Source organism: Littorina saxatilis, linkage group LG8, assembly GCF_037325665.1.
Source record: "Littorina saxatilis isolate snail1 linkage group LG8, US_GU_Lsax_2.0, whole genome shotgun sequence".
NCBI classification, from domain to species: Eukaryota; Metazoa; Mollusca; class Gastropoda; order Littorinimorpha; family Littorinidae; genus Littorina; species Littorina saxatilis.
This window is the reverse complement of record NC_090252.1, coordinates 10,480,138-10,497,222: the sequence shown is the minus strand read 5'-3', so window position 1 is coordinate 10,497,222 and position 17,085 is coordinate 10,480,138. Positions and strand designations below refer to the sequence as shown.

Sequence of the window (17,085 nt, the reverse complement as noted above, 5' to 3'; positions counted from 1 at the left end):
TACGAGGGGCATTATGCGAAAAAGCGCTGTATGTCAGCAAGGACTTGTTAGTTTGCTTTGAAACTTTCCGACTATTTTGACTACATACTACATGTACTACGGGTAGTAGCATAGACAAATTGAACAAAATGACATGGGAATTAATGCCTTAATTCGGGTGCGTAATTTGTCGCAATACTTTGTTGGTGAAGTTTGTTTAATTCAACTGGTAAAAGTAGCACAAATGGTAAACATTATTTAGTGTGTGTTATTCATGTGTTATTTTTGTAAAAGAGTAATTCATTCAGTGTTCACAACAGGTGTTTTAAAAATGTGTTTAAAAGTGGAATGTTTACAGTATATACAACAACTTATTCGGAACGATAACCTCGATAAGATCAAACGAATTATGTATTGTTTGCTTGTCATGTGGGTAATCCTTACACGTAACAAACAACAAACAAACCACAAGGTAGTCCACATCGTATGGCCCAGAGAGGTAATAAAAGCTCGGAAAAAATCAGACACTCAGCGAGCTACTTCTGTTCTCCGACAGGGCCTATTTCTCCCACATGAAAGTTAGCTGCAACAGAGTCGCGCTACCCCAAAGTCAAGGAATATATTAGATTTTTCTCTCTCATTACTTTATTGTCCCATCCCAAGGTAGTCCACATCTTATGGCCCAGAGAGGTAATAAAATCTCGGGAAAAAAATCAGACAGTCAGCGAGCTACTTCTGTTCCCTGACATATGGCCCATCATGGCCTATTGCCTATTTTCGCGGATAGGTGTGATATTGTGAGAGACGGACTGAATGACACTTGACTTAAAGTGTGAAGCGACTAGAACACCAAAAGCGTTTCTGCTTCAAGACAGGCCTTCGCACTTAGGCTGTGTCTGTGACGAGCTGGAAACATAAGTTAAATCAAAGCGTGAAATGTGTTCGATGTATTTTTGATTTCTTCAACAATAATTTTGTTTAAATTGCAGTTTCGGTATAAGCGTGGTCCCTCTTATATACTGATAATGGTAATAGTAATCATAAACAAGTCGCGTAAGGCGAAAATACAATATTTAGTCAAGTAGCTGTCGAACTCACAGAATGAAACTGAACGCAATGCCATTTTTCAGCAAGACCGTATACTCGTAGCATCGTCAGTCCACCGCTCATGGCAAAGGCAGTGAAATTGACAAGAAGAGCGGGGTATTCGTTGCGCTGAGAAGGATAGCACGCTTTTCTGTACCTCTCTTCGTTTTAACTTTCTGAGCGTGTTTTTAATCCAAACATATCATTTCTATATGTTTTTGGAATCAGGAACCGACAAGGAATAAGATGAAAGTATTTTTAAATTGATTTGGACAATTTAATTTTGATAATAATTTTTATATATTTATTTTTCAGAGCTTGTTTTTAATCCGAATATAACATATTTATATGTTTTTGGAATCAGCAAATGATGGAGAATAAGATGAACGTTAATTTGGATCGTTTTATAAATTTTTATTTTTTTTTTACAATTTTCCGATTTTTAATGACCAAAGTCAGTCATTAATTCATTTTTAAGCCACCAAGCTGAAATGCAATACCGAAGTCCGGGTTTCGTCGAAGATTACTTGACCAAAATGTCAACCAATTTGGTTGAAAAATGAGGGCGTGACAGTGCCGCCTCAACGTTCACAAAAAGCCGGATATGACGTCATCAAAGACATTTATCCAAAAAAAAGAAAAAAAACGTTCGGGGATTTCATACCCAGGAACTCTCATGTCAAATTTCATAAAGATCGGTCCAGTAGTTTAGTCTGAATCGCTCTACACACACACACACACGCACACACGCACATACACCACGACCCTCGTTTCGATTCCCCCTCGATGTTAAAATATTTAGTCAAAACTTGACTAAATATAAAAAGATAAAACAATAATAAAGTTTTTTTATGTATTGCAAATCCTGACATGGTTCTGGGCGTTTCACAAAATTAATGTGTTAACAAAATTACAAAGCAATGTACATAATGAACATTTTAAAACAAAACCATTTTCTCCCTATAAAAATCAACTAGTACTGTGGCATCAGCATTAACAGGGAAAACAAATCTGAAAATTATTAAAAGCACAATCACCTACAAGATGCACATTATAATACATTATTTATCCAGAATCTATCATAATATTGATTGTTTGTTATTATGTGTTTGCGGCTGCCAGTTTCGGTCAAACTAACGTTCACAACCTGTCTTTCACAACCTTTAAACTCATGTTTGTTTTGAATTTTTTTTTTAATGACATTGTACTATCTCTACATCACCAATAAATAAAATTCATACACTACCATCTCGTTATACCGACTGCTAAACGTACCAGGCGGGCGGGACGGCTCTGAGTTAGCCGAATGCAATCACGTTGTCTTCTGCGCTTGAGCGCACCCCATACACACCTCTTGACATACTCTTGAAAGCGATAAGACACCACCCGAGTAGCCAACGGCGGCTTTCTTTAATTGCGATAACAACTCGTTTCAAACTGTCGTTAAAGACAGGTCCAACTACACTTACTTGTAAGATGTTACATTATGGAGGTCAAAATGGCCAATTTTCTGTAGTTTTCGGGGGAGAAATCTATCCTGTTACTGTATTAAAAAAGAAGCTTAAATTTGTCAGCACATTATTTTATTTTAGTACCAGTTCAGTGCCTCATATGGCTTTTTGATCAATCAGGACGGATTCTAGGTGACCCTCTAAGTGTTATAACGTTCAAGCAGGGACCCTTTTTGTTTATCAAGCAAAACATTGACAAGACAAAGTACAAATTTAAATCAACAATACCAACGTGATTTATTCTAAAGAATGACACTTCAAATGCTGCGAGATAATACTCTCTTTATCTAAAAAAAAAAGTACAGAAAAGCTAGTTTTGTCGGTGGGTGCTTCACGGAATAGCAAAGCACCGCCCATCCTCTGAGTGTGCAATGCCGACCCGCTCACTTGGAATCTAAATGATCAAAGTTCGAAAAAATCTAGTGAAATTGCGTCACTCGCTTTACGTCAAATGTATCTTTACAGCATTTCCCATCGTCTGGAATCGGTTCTAAATATCTCTCTCTCTCTCTCTCTCTCTCTCTCTCTCTCTCTCTCTCTCTCTCTCTCTCTCCTCTCTCTCTCTCTCCCCCTCTCTCTCTCTCTCCCTCTCTCTCCCCCTCTCTTTTTTTTCTCTCTCCCCTCTCTCTCACTATTCTTTTTCTTTCTCTCTTTCTATCATCATCATCATCATCATCATCATCATCATCATCATCATCATCATCATCATCATCATCATCATCATCATCATCATTTTTCTTTTCTTTTCTTGCTCCTCTTACAGTATCACGGTAAATGTTCCCAAATAGATCCTAGTTACCTCAGAGGACGTTAATCCCCAAAGTCAGCCAGTCAGTCAGTCATTAAAGGCAAAAGCGAGGTAACGCACAACTGGGTCCGACCAGTAAAGCCGTCGCTGCCTGTGTGACAACCACCATAAAAATCTACCACAGCGGGAAACTTTCAAGTTAAGTATTTTCAACCATCATGTGCCCGCATTCAACTTTACAATCAAAGGATGTCTGTTGAGATAATCGAATGGATCAAAACTTTGAAACCTGCGCGCATATTCTAAGCCGACTAACACATAATTGTTAAGGACATCATAAAATGGTTCTCGGTGAAAACTTGACCGAGGGCCATTTTACGACGTCCTTGACTCGAGTGTGTGACGTATACTCTTATGCTCTGCTTCTTGGGCAAGGTAAAGAACACCGAAAATATTTCAATGCCGTTCTCGAGCTACGCTGACTTTTACAAAGGGTACAGCTGACACGGCTTACGTAATCTGGTTTCCTGGTCATTTGTGTGAAAAATCTGTCCGACAAAGAAGAAGAAGAAGAAGTGCGCGCAGAGAGAGAGAGAGAGAGAGAGAGAGAGAGAGAGAGAGAGAGAGAGAGAGAGAGAGACAGAGACAGACAGACAGAGAGACATACAAACAGACAGACAGACAGACAGACAGACAGACAGACTTTCCGCACTCGTTAAAATGTCAGTCGATACTGGAATGAATGTTGAAACATTGTAAACCTAAAAAAAAAAAATAATATTAAAATTAAACATTCATACGAGTTACTATCTGTGACAAGAACGCATAAGAAGTATAGCAACTAAATATTAATCCGCTTACCCATTGCTCCTCTTCGCACCTCGGCCTGTGAGTCGTCCTTTTCCTGAGTACTTGCACACAAGTTTTGCGTATGCATACTTCAGTTCGTCTGGAAAGGGCTGTTTTGAATTCTTGTTCGCAAGTTGAACAGCACGACTGTATTTGACCACGTACACCAAATCGTTCTTTCTGGAAAAGTCTGCCAGCCGTTCAGTAAGATCATTCCAACTTCTGAATGTTTTCCCCAACTGTCATTTGTGCCATTTCTCAGCGATTGATCAACGGTGTGGTTATTATGGATGTAGTAAGTGTCGAATTGTGAGAATGCACAGTTCTGTCCGCCAAGTGGTTTTAAACACTGCGCGTATTTGCACCAAGTAATAACGTGTCACATCAAAATAGTTCTTTACCTGTCAGATAGTCTAGCGCCAAAAACATGAACCAATGATAGCCCATGGATTAGTAAGTCATATGATGTTGGGGCGGGGCCAATGAACTAATGTCAACACAGTAAGTATCAACCAATGTTTGGCTCCGCCCCCACATCACGTGGACTGGGTGGCCGAGTGGTAACGCACTTGCGCTCGGAAGCGAGAGGTTGCGAGTTCGACCCTGGGTCAGGGCGTTAGCAATTTTCTCCCCCCTTTCCTAACCTAGGTGGTGGGTTCAAGTGCTAGTCTTTCGGATGAGACGAAAAACCGAGGTCCCTTCGTGTACACTACATTGGGGTGTGCACGTTAAAGATCCCACGATTGACAAAAGGGTCTTTCCTGGCAAAATTGTATAGGCATAGATAAAACAATGTCCACCAAAATACCCGTGTGACTTGGAATAATAGGCCGTGAAAAGTAGGATATGCGCCGAAATGGCTGCGATCTGCTGGTCGATGTGAATGCATGATGTATTGTGTAAAAAATTCCATCTCACACGGCATAAATAGATTCCTGCGCCTTGAGTCCGAGTCTGGAGATACGCGCGCGATAGAAGACTTCATATATATAATCACGTGACCCATAAACCCATCGCCTGTAATTAGATCATACTATTACCGCTTCAGTTCTGAGACATCCTGCTTGCTGGCGCGCGCGCAGAGAAAAAAATTCCCTCTTTATCTTCGCTTCTGATGCTCATCCTATTGTTGTTGGCACTCGGGTTTGTTTGTTTGTTTGCTTAACGCCCAGCCGACCACGAAGGGCCATATCAGGGCGGTGCTGCTTTTGACATATAACGTGCGCCACACACAAGACAGAAGTCGCAGCACAGGCTTCATGTCTCACCCAGTCACATTATTCTGACACCTGACCAACCAGTCCTAGCACTAACCCCATAATGCCAGACGCCAGGCGGAGCAGCCACTAGATTGCCAATTTTAAAGTCTTAGGTATGACCCGGCCGGGGTTCGAACCCACGACCTCCCGATCACGGGGCGGACGCCTTACCACGAGGATTGGAACTCGGGTAACAGGGAGCGAAGGGCAGTGCCCCACCTAGTGATCGAGTGCCACAACCCAGACTTTTCCCTTAATATATACATAGGTTTTAAACTCCTGCTTCCGGATTATACAAAACACATTAAAACATGTATTAAACAATGGCGACTGGACGTGAGAGGGAACAATAAAGAGACCAAAAAGCAATGTACTCACGTTAAAATGACGAACACGGAACGAATAACAGCGACGTTTCGACCTAAGGGTCTTCTTCAGGCACAAAAACACAAAAATACACACACAAAAAAGAAGAAGAAAGACGATAGAACAAATGAAGAGAAGAATAACTGACAAAACAACTGCACTGCACAAACCAACAAATGACAAAGACACAACACTTCGAATTAACCTAAAATAAATCTCATAACAAAATAATTGTAATCATTTTTTTTTTTTACAGGAATGTATATGTTTCTGTGTTTGTTTTTGTTTTAATACAAAAAAAAACGTGATCAAATAATCAGAACTCTTTCAAAATACTCTGAATAAAATATATTAAATGCAATAACTTTTTTTTTTTTTTAATTCAAATAAATGTTTTAGTTTGACTGCATTTGAATAGAAACTGAATTCTGATGAAAGCAGTTACTGTAAAGTCATTTGAAGTCACATGATAAAAATCACATGGTTTAGTTGAGCAGACCACAAAGTGCAGAGCTAAAATATGTGTATGAATCTGTGTGAAAATCCAGTCCGTTTGTCCACAGGGATGCTAGGAAGCAGTCAAATGGGGTCGCTCAATCTGCTCAAATCCAGTCAAATGGGGTCGCACGGGCCGACAAATGGGGACGTCCCCGTTTGTCGGAAGCGTCCCCATTTGACTGCTCTCCAGTGACAATCGTCCCCATTTGTCGGTAAAACCACCTACACACACATACACATACACACACACATGTACACACACACATACACCACGACCCTCGTTTCGATTCCCCCTCGATGTTAAAATATTTAGTCAAAACTTGACTAAATATAAAAATGAATGAAAGTATTAGAATCAAATGTAAAAGAGAAACATGTCCTACCGAAACATAGCTCGCGTTAACAAAATCGGTAGCCGTTCCTTCTGAGTATCCATCACGCAGTACAACCAGGTTGCGGTCATCTGAAAGAATATATTGTTTAGAATGAACCAGTTGATCATGTGAATCATTGTCACCATTGTATTTTATAAGTTAAAATGGTTTTGTTATGTGTGTGTGTGTGGAATAAATGTTATTTTCTTAACATATGTCACTGTTAGTTTAGCAAAATGCTGACTGTTCGTAAGTAAAGTCGAATACAAATGACACAAGAAAATAATTATTAAGTATGTTTGCTGACGCATTTTTACATTTCAGTATATTCTGATGGACACGTGGGGGAATTCGGGGGCTGTGATTGGATGGTCTCTTCCGATCATCAAAGCATAATGCTACGGAAGTCGGCCATTTACTCAATATCCAAAAGCATATTGAGAAAAATGGCCGACTTTCTTATCTCGTAACTCCACACTAAATACCCACTTCCCCTTTGAAGTATTGATGTACAGCCCATGGCACTAACATTCATGTAGTCGTTTATAACTGAGGATGAACAATTCACTTCATGACGAGACAAGTATAAATGCCATTCACCCAAACTGAAATTGACTTCGCTGCCGTCTGCTCGCATCGACGCAAAAACTGTCATTTTGTAAGTTTGGAACAAAAAATCAAGGTCAGAACAGCTATATAATCGCTATTGTGTGTTCAGCGTAGCAATAGGGTCCGATATTTAGACTCGAACAAGTATAATGCGACTCGTCTTCGACTCGTCGGCATTATACTTGTCTCGTCTAAATACTATTATCGGACCCTATTGCTACGCTGAAAACACAATAGCTGTTAATATACATGTAGCAGTTATACAAAATGCTCACAGGGTAGGACGGCAGCGAATCGGTTTTTCTTGAAGTTCTTTTTCAGCAGGGCGACCTCTTGGGGTACACCTTCAGGCATGCTCTCCAGTGTCTGAAACAGACACACACAGGCATAGACAAGGGACGACACCCAGAAGCATACAAATGCACACACTCACACATCAACAGAAAACACAGACGCAAAGACACACAGAGGTACACACCTGGGCCCGTATGCATGAGGAGGAAGTCAGCAACACTGGAAGTAGAGGCCTCTTTCGGAAGTGGGAACTCCCGAAGTTTAACTTTCCAACTGTCCACTCTGCACAAACGCCGGAGTGGTGACTTCGAGAGTATTCGGTCAAGGTCGCGAACATTGGGGGAATCCTAACTAGTACGCATGCGTTTGTTAACGGTAAGCTTGCCACCAGAAGAAACAAATCTCATCGCGAGTTCAAAAAGGCGAACGTTGAGCGCGCTGTAGTATTAACAGCGTTATTGCAAGGTTTGTTTTTGAATGGTTAAACGAAAGGGTCGGTTCAAACCTGTGATGATTGTCTTGGAATCGAAAGACTGTCTATGACAAATGACTTTGTTGGCTTGAATGTTAGGAGAAGAGTAAATGAACTTTTGTTGTTTTTCTTTTTTTTTTTAATCTCAGGTGCTTGCTTCAACCCTTTTTTTTTTTTTTTGCGGGGAGTATCCCTCTTCATTGATTTTTTTCTTTTCTTTTTTTCTGCTTTTTATATTAATTTTTCTACTTTAAATGTACTTATATCGTTAACAGTAATATTTCTAAATGTATTTTAAACACGCCCAAAAAACTTCCCTTACGGTAATTTTTAATAATCATATTACATTTACAAATCACTTTATCCTCAATGAATTTCCAAGTGAACATAATTTTGGGCAAAAAAAACAACAAAACAAAAATCAGTATAATCAATTTTGTTCTCACAATAAGTACAACAATTACTGTATGTTGAACTTTTGTTTAATAATTTTACATCGGTAAAACTCTTTGTTGGACAAACAAAGATTGGTTATAGGGAAACTTTGTGTTACTGGAACATTATAAAAGGAAGAACATTATGCAGTAGACCGTAAATAACTAAGTTTAGTGACTTGTTCCTTATTTATTGGGGAAATGTCTGTCAAGAAGTTTAGAAAAGACAATACTGTTCATCGGTGTTTTAATTTGTTTTCCCTCGTTAATTTTGATTACGATGGCGATGCATGGTTATGTACAGTTAAAAGTCAAGATTCGAATTTTTTTTGAAAGCATAGGACAGTTTCTTTGCGTTTAAAAAAAAACTAACACAGAGGCAAAAACCGGTTGTTGCAGTCTAAATGCAAATGAGGTCTATTAAGAAAAAGGTTAATTAAAAAAAAGTAAAATATTTTTTTAGCTCCCAGCGGCACTTGAACCCAGAGCGTCGGATTGAAATTCCGAATCCGTAACCACTGCACTATGCTACTCATCTACAAAAAGCACTATGCAAAGATGTGTTATCAGTTATTCAGTCGTGGCAGTTTGAAAGCTCACCACCTTCGCCGAATGACTCGAGCACGGTTTTTTGGGTCAGTAAATGATCGTACTGTCGGGTTTTAACCGTTTGATCCCCGCTGTTTTAAGCTTTTCACCTAAGTTAAACAAGAATGTCACAGTTCGTATCTATGGTGCAAGGTAGCCGACCGTCTCATTGTAGCCAAGTTACGACAGTTGCTCGATTGACTCATTTCACGTCTTCAATATTGTGTCTGAGCTCATTTCCCAATGAGCTGCCTTCAAAACCGGAATGTCATGCAATTGTAGCATGTGTTGGAGGTTTGTTTTTATATTTAGTCAAGTTTTGACTAAATATTTTAACATCGAGGGGGAATCGAAACGAGGGTCGTGGTGTATGTGCGTGTGTGTGTGCGTGTGTGCGTGTCTGTGTGTGTGTGTGTGTGTGTGTAGAGCGATTCAGACTAAACTACTGGACCGATCTTTATGAAATATGACATGAGAGTTCCTGGGTATGAAATCCCCGAACGTTTTTTTCATTTTTGGGATAAATGTCTTTGATGACGTCATATCCGGCTTTTCGTGAAAGTTGAGGCGGCACTGTCACGCCCTCATTTTTCAACCAAATTGGTTGAAATTTTGGTCAAGTAATCTTCGACGAAGCCCGGGGTTCGGTATTGCATTTCAGCTTGGTGGCTTAAAAATTAATTAATGACTTTCGTCATTAAAAATCGGAAAATTGTAAAAAAAAAAAAAAAAATTATAAAACCATCCAAATTTACCTTTATCTTATTCTCCATCATTTGCTGATTCCAAAAACATATAAATATGTTATATTCGGATTAAAAACAAGCTCTGAAAATTAAATATATAAAAATTATTATCAAAATTAAATTGTCCAAATCAATTTAAAAACACTTTCATCTTATTCCTTGTCGGTTCCTGATTCCAAAAACATATAGATATGATATGTTTGGATTAAAAACACGCTCAGAAAGTTAAAACAAAGAGAGAGGTACAGAAAAGCGTGCTATCCTTCTTAGCGCAACTACTACCCCGCTCTTCTTGTCAATTTCACTGCCTTTGCCATGAGCGGTGGACTGACGATGCTACGAGTATACGGTCTTGCTGAAAAATGGCAGCTACTTGACTAAATATTGTATTTTCGCCTTACGCGACTTGTTTTTAGATGGGTAAGGACCTTTAAGATGCGATATCGTCGTATAAATGATGAAATTAACTTTGAAAGTGGGAACTTTGGAAGCAAAGTTGCCAGCCGTACTCGGTATGCACGAGCTAACTTGAATGCCGTTGTAGTGGCTTCGAGAATACTCAGGTTAAGATCGAGGAAATTTGGGGAATTCCCTAAAGTGCGCATGCGTTTGTTAACGGTAAGCATTGCGACCAGAAGAAACAAATCTCATCGCGAGTTCGTAAATGGGCGAACGTTGATCGCGCTGTAACTTTTACTATAGTTGTTGTTTTTGACTGGTTGAACGAAATGGTCTGTTCAAAGCTGTGATGATTGTCTTGAAATTGAATGACTGTCTGTAATAATGATTTTGTTGACCAGAATGTTGGGGAGAATAAAACTTTTTTGGTTTATGTGGTAGCGAAGTCGGTTATGTTAAACCTCTTTTTCTTCTTTAATGATTGTGTATCGGTAAAACTGTTTGGTAAGTGCGAAAGTTTTGGGTTACTGGTCAATTTAAAAAGGCAGAACTCAAGTGTTTTGGGGAATCAAGATATAAGGTGTAGTGAAAAGAAGATAAGTTCAGTAAATTTCATATTATTTGGGAAAATGTGTGTCCAAATTTTTACAAAAGATAAATGGTTATACTTAGGTGTTAGTAAATTATGTTTGTCCTCGTTAATTGTGAACAGGATGTATGTTTATGTAAAGTTGAAAGTCAAGATTGGATGTGTTTATCCTTTTTCTTTATTTGGTGTTTAACGTCGTTTTCAACCACGAAGGTTATATCGCGACGAGGGAAAGGGGGAGATGGGATAGGGGAAAGGGGGGAGATGGGATAGAGCCACTTGTTAAGTGTTTCTTGTTCACAAAAGCACTAATCAAAAAATTGCTCCAGGGGCTTGCAACGTAGTACAATATATGACCTTACTGGGAGAATGCAAGTTTCCAGTACAAAGGACTAAACATTTCTTACATACTGCTTGACTAAAATCTGTACAAACATTGACTATATTCTATACAAGAACCACTTAACAAGGGTTAAAGGAGAAACAGAATCCGTTAGTCGCCTCATACGACATGCGGGGTGCAGAGAAATAAGGATGTGGAAAAGAAGACTTTTGGTAAGTGAAATAAAGGTGATGGATCCAGTCAGGTAGAAATAAGACAACAAGAAAAGAATTGGAAAACTGCAGGGAATAGTAGGGAGAGTTTTCTTGGAAGGAAATATAGGTGAAAGGACTGGTAAGGCAGAAATAAGACAAAAGAAGAGAAGAAACAGAACCGTTAGTCGCCTCTTACGATATGCTGGGTAGCATCGGGTAAACTCTTTCTAGTCCCAACCAATATGGGACTCCCCCTAACCCGCGGGGGGGGGGGGGGGGGGGGGGTGTTTATCCTACGCGCGTGTGTGCATATGTGTTAGACATAGAACACTTTATTATCTCAATTTCGAGAAACTCAGGTGTGGTGAATCACAACAAACAACATAAAACGTAAGAAAATAAATAAAATATCGAGACGCAAAGAATTAGCTCATAATAGTGTGTGTGTGTGGGGGGGGTGGGGGTGCACACACACACACACCGTTGAACACACACACACACACACACACACACACATACACACACACACACACACACGCACGCACACACAAACAAACGCACAGTTATACCCGCACGCTCGCACGCACGCACAGGCACCCGCACAAATACATACAAACACTTTCACACACACGCACGCACACACACACACACACACACACACACACACACACACACACACACAAACACACACCCTCCCCCCCCCACACACACATGTGTGCGCGTGCACTGCAAACGAATGAATGAATGAACAGACGCACACCTACACACGCATGCCTACACACACACACCCACACACACACACGCACACGCACACTCTCACACAAACACACACTCACACATGCACACAAAGACGCCCATTTACATAACCCCCCCCCCCCAAAAAAAAAAAAAGCGGGGATGACATTTTAAGAGTGGTGGCCAGTGATCCAGAACGAACAAAAGTCAAAGCTGGCAACTCAGGTTTGTATTCAGGGAAATTTACACGGAATGCACGCACGAGATACGACTTTTCGTTCTATTTTCTATCTTTGGGACTTTCATTTGCGTTAGATCGGTTTTATATGAAAAACCGAAGAAAAGCCCTGCTATTTTGCACTGAGAAACTTTGGAAGCAGCGTGTGTACTCCTGGGTTTCGCTGTGGTACAATTACCCTCACTTACTTTCTCGCTTGCTTCAAAAGTAAGCACTTTTTCCGTCACATGCATGCGAAATTGAGGATGTACTTCCGATGTCGCACAAAACTTTCGAAGTAGTCGCAAACTACCCTCAGTTACTTCCTCGCTTTGCTTCGAAGTAAGCCCTTCTTCCGGCCCATGCATACGAAAGTGAGGCAAGTACTTCCGATGTCACTCAAAACTTCGGGAGTTGTCGCGTACTTCCCTAAGAAGCATACGGGTCCTGGTGAGTACTGCTGTCGCATAATTTACAGGGTAAAAACGTCAAAATTCGCATTTGCCAATCAAACTGTGTTCGTAACTCTGCGCCAATCATACAGTATAAGACCAGTGGATGAAACTGAATTAATTCGAATTAGAACTCATGTTTTGTTGGTCGAAAATCTGATATGAAGTGTTGTGGTAACTTAAAGTCGAGGGAAGCTGCTACTTTGAGAAGCATGATCTACATGGATGCACACAGAATTTAGCTAGCTTTTCTAATCAGTGCCGGCTAGTTAACTTACAGCAAATTCCTCCTTCAGTTTTCCCGAGGCCAGGGCGTCCACCAAGTATTTTTGCACAGCATCCAACTTGGGCTGCGTCGCCTGGAAGCTGGCGTACACGTCTTCGTCGTCGTTGTAATACACGTTGTCGCCCTCAGCCCCCGAGTTGTCCTCGTCGTAGTCAGCCGGGTCTGCAACTTGCCGCGTGGAGACCGGGCTCCCAGGTCTGGGCAGTGGACCGCTTGCTGGTGCTTGTCCTTGACTTTGTGTTAGGGCAGAGGCTGGGGCCGCTTGCGGTGCTTGTGTAGACTGCTGGTGTGCCGAAGCATCAGTGGTGTTGTAGTAAATGTGACCCGAGTCTTCTTGGTTAACTCCCTTGCTTGGTTTGTTGGCGACCATCGGTTTAACAGCCGCGCTGGGTTTGCTGGATTTGAGAACCTCGTAATCTGTTGCACAGTTTGATTATCGTGAACATATCTCAACGCATGCTATGTAACGTACGTATTATGTATCATGTACCCGTTGTGTGCACGTGTCCGGAAACACGCTGAGCCATTGAAATGACATAATGAGGTAATACTTTTGTGAACTTTGGGAAGCACACATCAACCTGTTATCGAGTTTTAATGCTATTTTTCTGTAGTTTATCCAGACTAGGCTAGTACATGTAGCATCAAATAAAAAAAAGGTTCCAGACAGGAGACAGAGTCGTTAAATGTGCCAATTCGGTAAACGAATATGCACGCACACTGATTGTATTAACAGTTTACTCTCGGTTTACCACCACGAAGAAATAAATGCAACAGCAAAAAATAAGTTAATAGCAAGTCACAAACGCTAAATAGAGGAGGAAAAGATTACCTGTGACAGGATCAAAAGACAGTGCTGTCTCTCTGTTGCCGTTAACAGGTTCGGACGAACCGTTTGTGTGTGGTGACCCGGCTTCCGATTTGTTTTTTCTTCGCCTGTAATCGCAGTATGTTTTGTGAATGAACAAATGAAATGTTTCATTAGAAACCAATGAATGAGTCAAAGTCTTCATATAAAACAACGGAAAATTGTAAATACAATCGACACAAACACAGCAAAGAAGAGATAGAGGAAGGAGTATAGGGTACGAAATCGCTATACATATTAACAAAGTATCCACATATTATCTACAAAATAAAACATACGTCTTTGGTATTCATTAGATTGAGTAATTAGATATATTCCGCCCGTAGGAGTGTATTTGCCGATTTGGTGAAACATATCTACAATACTCTGAAATAAGTAAGAAAGGCGGGATATCCTGATGGAGGTTTTTCGCTTTTATGTCAAAGAATTATTTATCCATCTTCTTTATTTTATGAGAATACCCTACCGTATATATGATCTTAGAAACCAACTCATCTAGTTAATCCGTCACATGTTATAAGAGAGAATTTTAAATTTCATTTGAGGATAAAAGTCACTTGTTTATTTTAGTGCATATCATTTTCTTAGGTGCCAGGAGATTGGTTCCGCGTAACTCTCAATTAATTTTGCCGCACATGTCGAATACATTGTGAGCTCTAACATCCCTTTTTTAAAATTTTTTTTTAGATCTTTTGATAAGAACATTCCACAAATCAACAACCTCGCGTCCTCCTATGGAGAGCAGTACTCATTTCTGAATTCATTTTGTAGATTGGCGCAGGTGTCCGAAATGAATTAATTCAGTGGACAAAACATCCCACACTTTAAGCAAGCAACAAAACAAAACAAAACAAAACAATCATTTTTGGTATTGTCAAAGTAGAAGGATGCTTATGTTCTCGGTGGAATTCTGGAGGAATACAGGCAGTCCTTAATTTTGCCCGAAGTTGAATTCGCGAAGACTTCTTATTGTCTTTTTACCCAAACATTCAGTGCCAAAGCTTCGTGCAGCGAGCTTTGTGAAGTTGACTTCGCGTAGTAGACTTCTCCCATATTGATATCAGGCTTTACTGTGGCGATTAACAAGATGGTGTTTGCGGGAAGGGAAGTACCTGGCTGGGGAAAGAGTTCTCTGCGACTGATGTGTTGCGGACAACCCTTAATTTTGCAGTGTTATTACCTCTGGTGTCAACCACCTCACCAGAGCTCATGTTATTTTAATTATTACTTCATCTATGTATCTGAATATAGAAGTTCAAAGTTGTAATAGTCGTTTCTGTTCGCCGTTTAGACACCGCGGACAAAACCGCATTCATTGTGAGTATTTTAATTATCATCAGGTACCTTATAATGATGATGGCGAGCACCACGCAAAGAGCAATCACCAAGACACCGACAACCACACCTGCAATTAGCGGTACATCCGAACCAGAGCTGGACACTTCACCTGCAGATGCGATTGTTAGATTCATAGATTAGTGTTTGTGTCAGAACCCCTCATAAGTGATATGGAAGGAACTGAAAGTAAATTTGTTTCCCAGACGAACGCAGTAGTCCACTTCGTGTTCGATTTGCTTCAGAAATTGTTCACGTTCGGCCACCATTGTGAAGTTGAATATAGGGGAAAGTCGCTAGACCTGGAACAGTTAAGGAGAAACAGCCGTACCAGACAACAAAATGGATATTGCAAAGCGTTCTTTATATTGTCACATACTAGACTCTATCAGTAAATAAACGAACCACAAAAAAATAAAATAAAAGTCACGCAACTCATCAGACTGATCATAATAAAAATGTCTGCATTTGTTCCAGGTTGGACGCATGGGTGTGTAAAGTGGAACACTGTGTTGTCAAACTCGGAACACATACAAACACACCCTGATTCTCTTTCTAGCTCTGTCTGTGTCTCACACACACATATATACACCCACACACTCTCATTCACACACAAACAAGCACACTTTACCACACACACAAGATAAATAAATACGTCATAACATTTTGATAAAGCCAATTAAATTTTTTATGTAAATGTCTTTTTTTTCAACATCATATTTTGATTTTTACCAAGGAAATAACAAATCGGATAACAATTTAAGCCTTAAATGTAAAACAAAAAGATAAATAAGGGCTAGGTCTAAAAAGGACTGAAAAACAAAACTTTAAAAAAAAGAGGAAAAAATAGGCAAAGAACCGATTTCGCAGACAATGTCCTTTGTCTTCCACTGTCAGCGGAGTCATCGTGTGATTACTGTGTGCACTTCTGGCACTATAACATATCCTCAGAGGAGTTGGTGCCACACATGAAGCAGTACTACGAAATTTCGCAGCTTCATTTGTACCCCTCTTCTGTTGACAAATAGATATAAAAGGGCTACCTGCCCAATTGACTAAATGTAAAACTCATTACGCATAAAGTCTCAAAGCAAATAACTAAGAACAGATTTAAGAACTGATTTTGCAGACACACACAAATTACTAAGTACAGACTTCGAAGCCCACCGCGGGTTAGGGGGAAGAATTTACCCGATGCTCCCCAGCATGTCGTAAGAGGCGACTAACGGGTTCTGTTTGTCCTTTTACCCTTGTTAAGTGTTTCTTGTATAGAATATAGTCAATGTTTGTAAAGATTTTAGTCAAGCAGTATGTAAGAAATGTTAAGTCCTTTGTACTGGAAGCTTGCATTCTCCCAGTAAGGTCATATATTGTACTACGTTGCAAGCCCCTGGAGCAATTTTTTGATTAGTGCTTTTGTGAACAAGAAACAATTAACAAGTGGCTCTATCCCATCCCCCCCCCCCCCCTTTCCCGGTCGCGATATAACCTTGAACGGTTGAAAACGACGTTAAACACCAAATGAAGAAAGAAAGATTTCGAAGTCCTTTTGTCCGCTGCTGTCAGCGCAGTCCTCGTGTGCCCACTGTGTGCACCTCTGGCACTGTATCATGTTCTCAGGGGAGTTGGTGCCACACATGAAGCAGTACCAAGTGCTTTCCCCCGGGATAGAACGCATCGTCGAGAATGTTCTCCTTTTTTCCCTCTGATCAGAAGATATTCCCCTCTTGTTTCTCTGAGCAGAAGATTTTGTAGCTTCATTCTTTCCTCTTTTCTGTTGACCTGCACGCCTTTTTGCAAGTGAAATCTCCAGCTTTTGCTTGTAAGGAGAAGATTGTTTTTTTCGTGATGATC

General features: G+C 40.2%; 2 protein-coding genes across 2 annotated transcripts in view; one reads left to right on the top strand and one right to left on the bottom strand.

Annotated features, from left to right (window-relative positions):
• LOC138973950 (uncharacterized) overlaps positions 1-15,346 on the bottom strand; it is a 30,368-nt gene extending 15,022 nt beyond the window's left edge. The window contains exons 1-5 of the mRNA XM_070346650.1: positions 15,241-15,346; positions 13,861-13,964; positions 13,021-13,445; positions 7,555-7,645; positions 6,680-6,759 (exon numbers count right to left, since the gene is read on the bottom strand). Coding sequence (XP_070202751.1) covers positions 6,680-6,759; positions 7,555-7,645; positions 13,021-13,398 — 549 coding nt within the window. The 5' untranslated portion in view covers positions 13,399-13,445; positions 13,861-13,964; positions 15,241-15,346. The remainder of the gene's footprint in view (positions 1-6,679; positions 6,760-7,554; positions 7,646-13,020; positions 13,446-13,860; positions 13,965-15,240) is intronic.
• The window catches only part of LOC138972755 (hexokinase type 2-like), a 289,080-nt gene that overhangs the window by 24,646 nt on the left and 247,349 nt on the right, over positions 1-17,085 (top strand). The gene's annotated exons all lie outside the window — the stretch shown is intronic.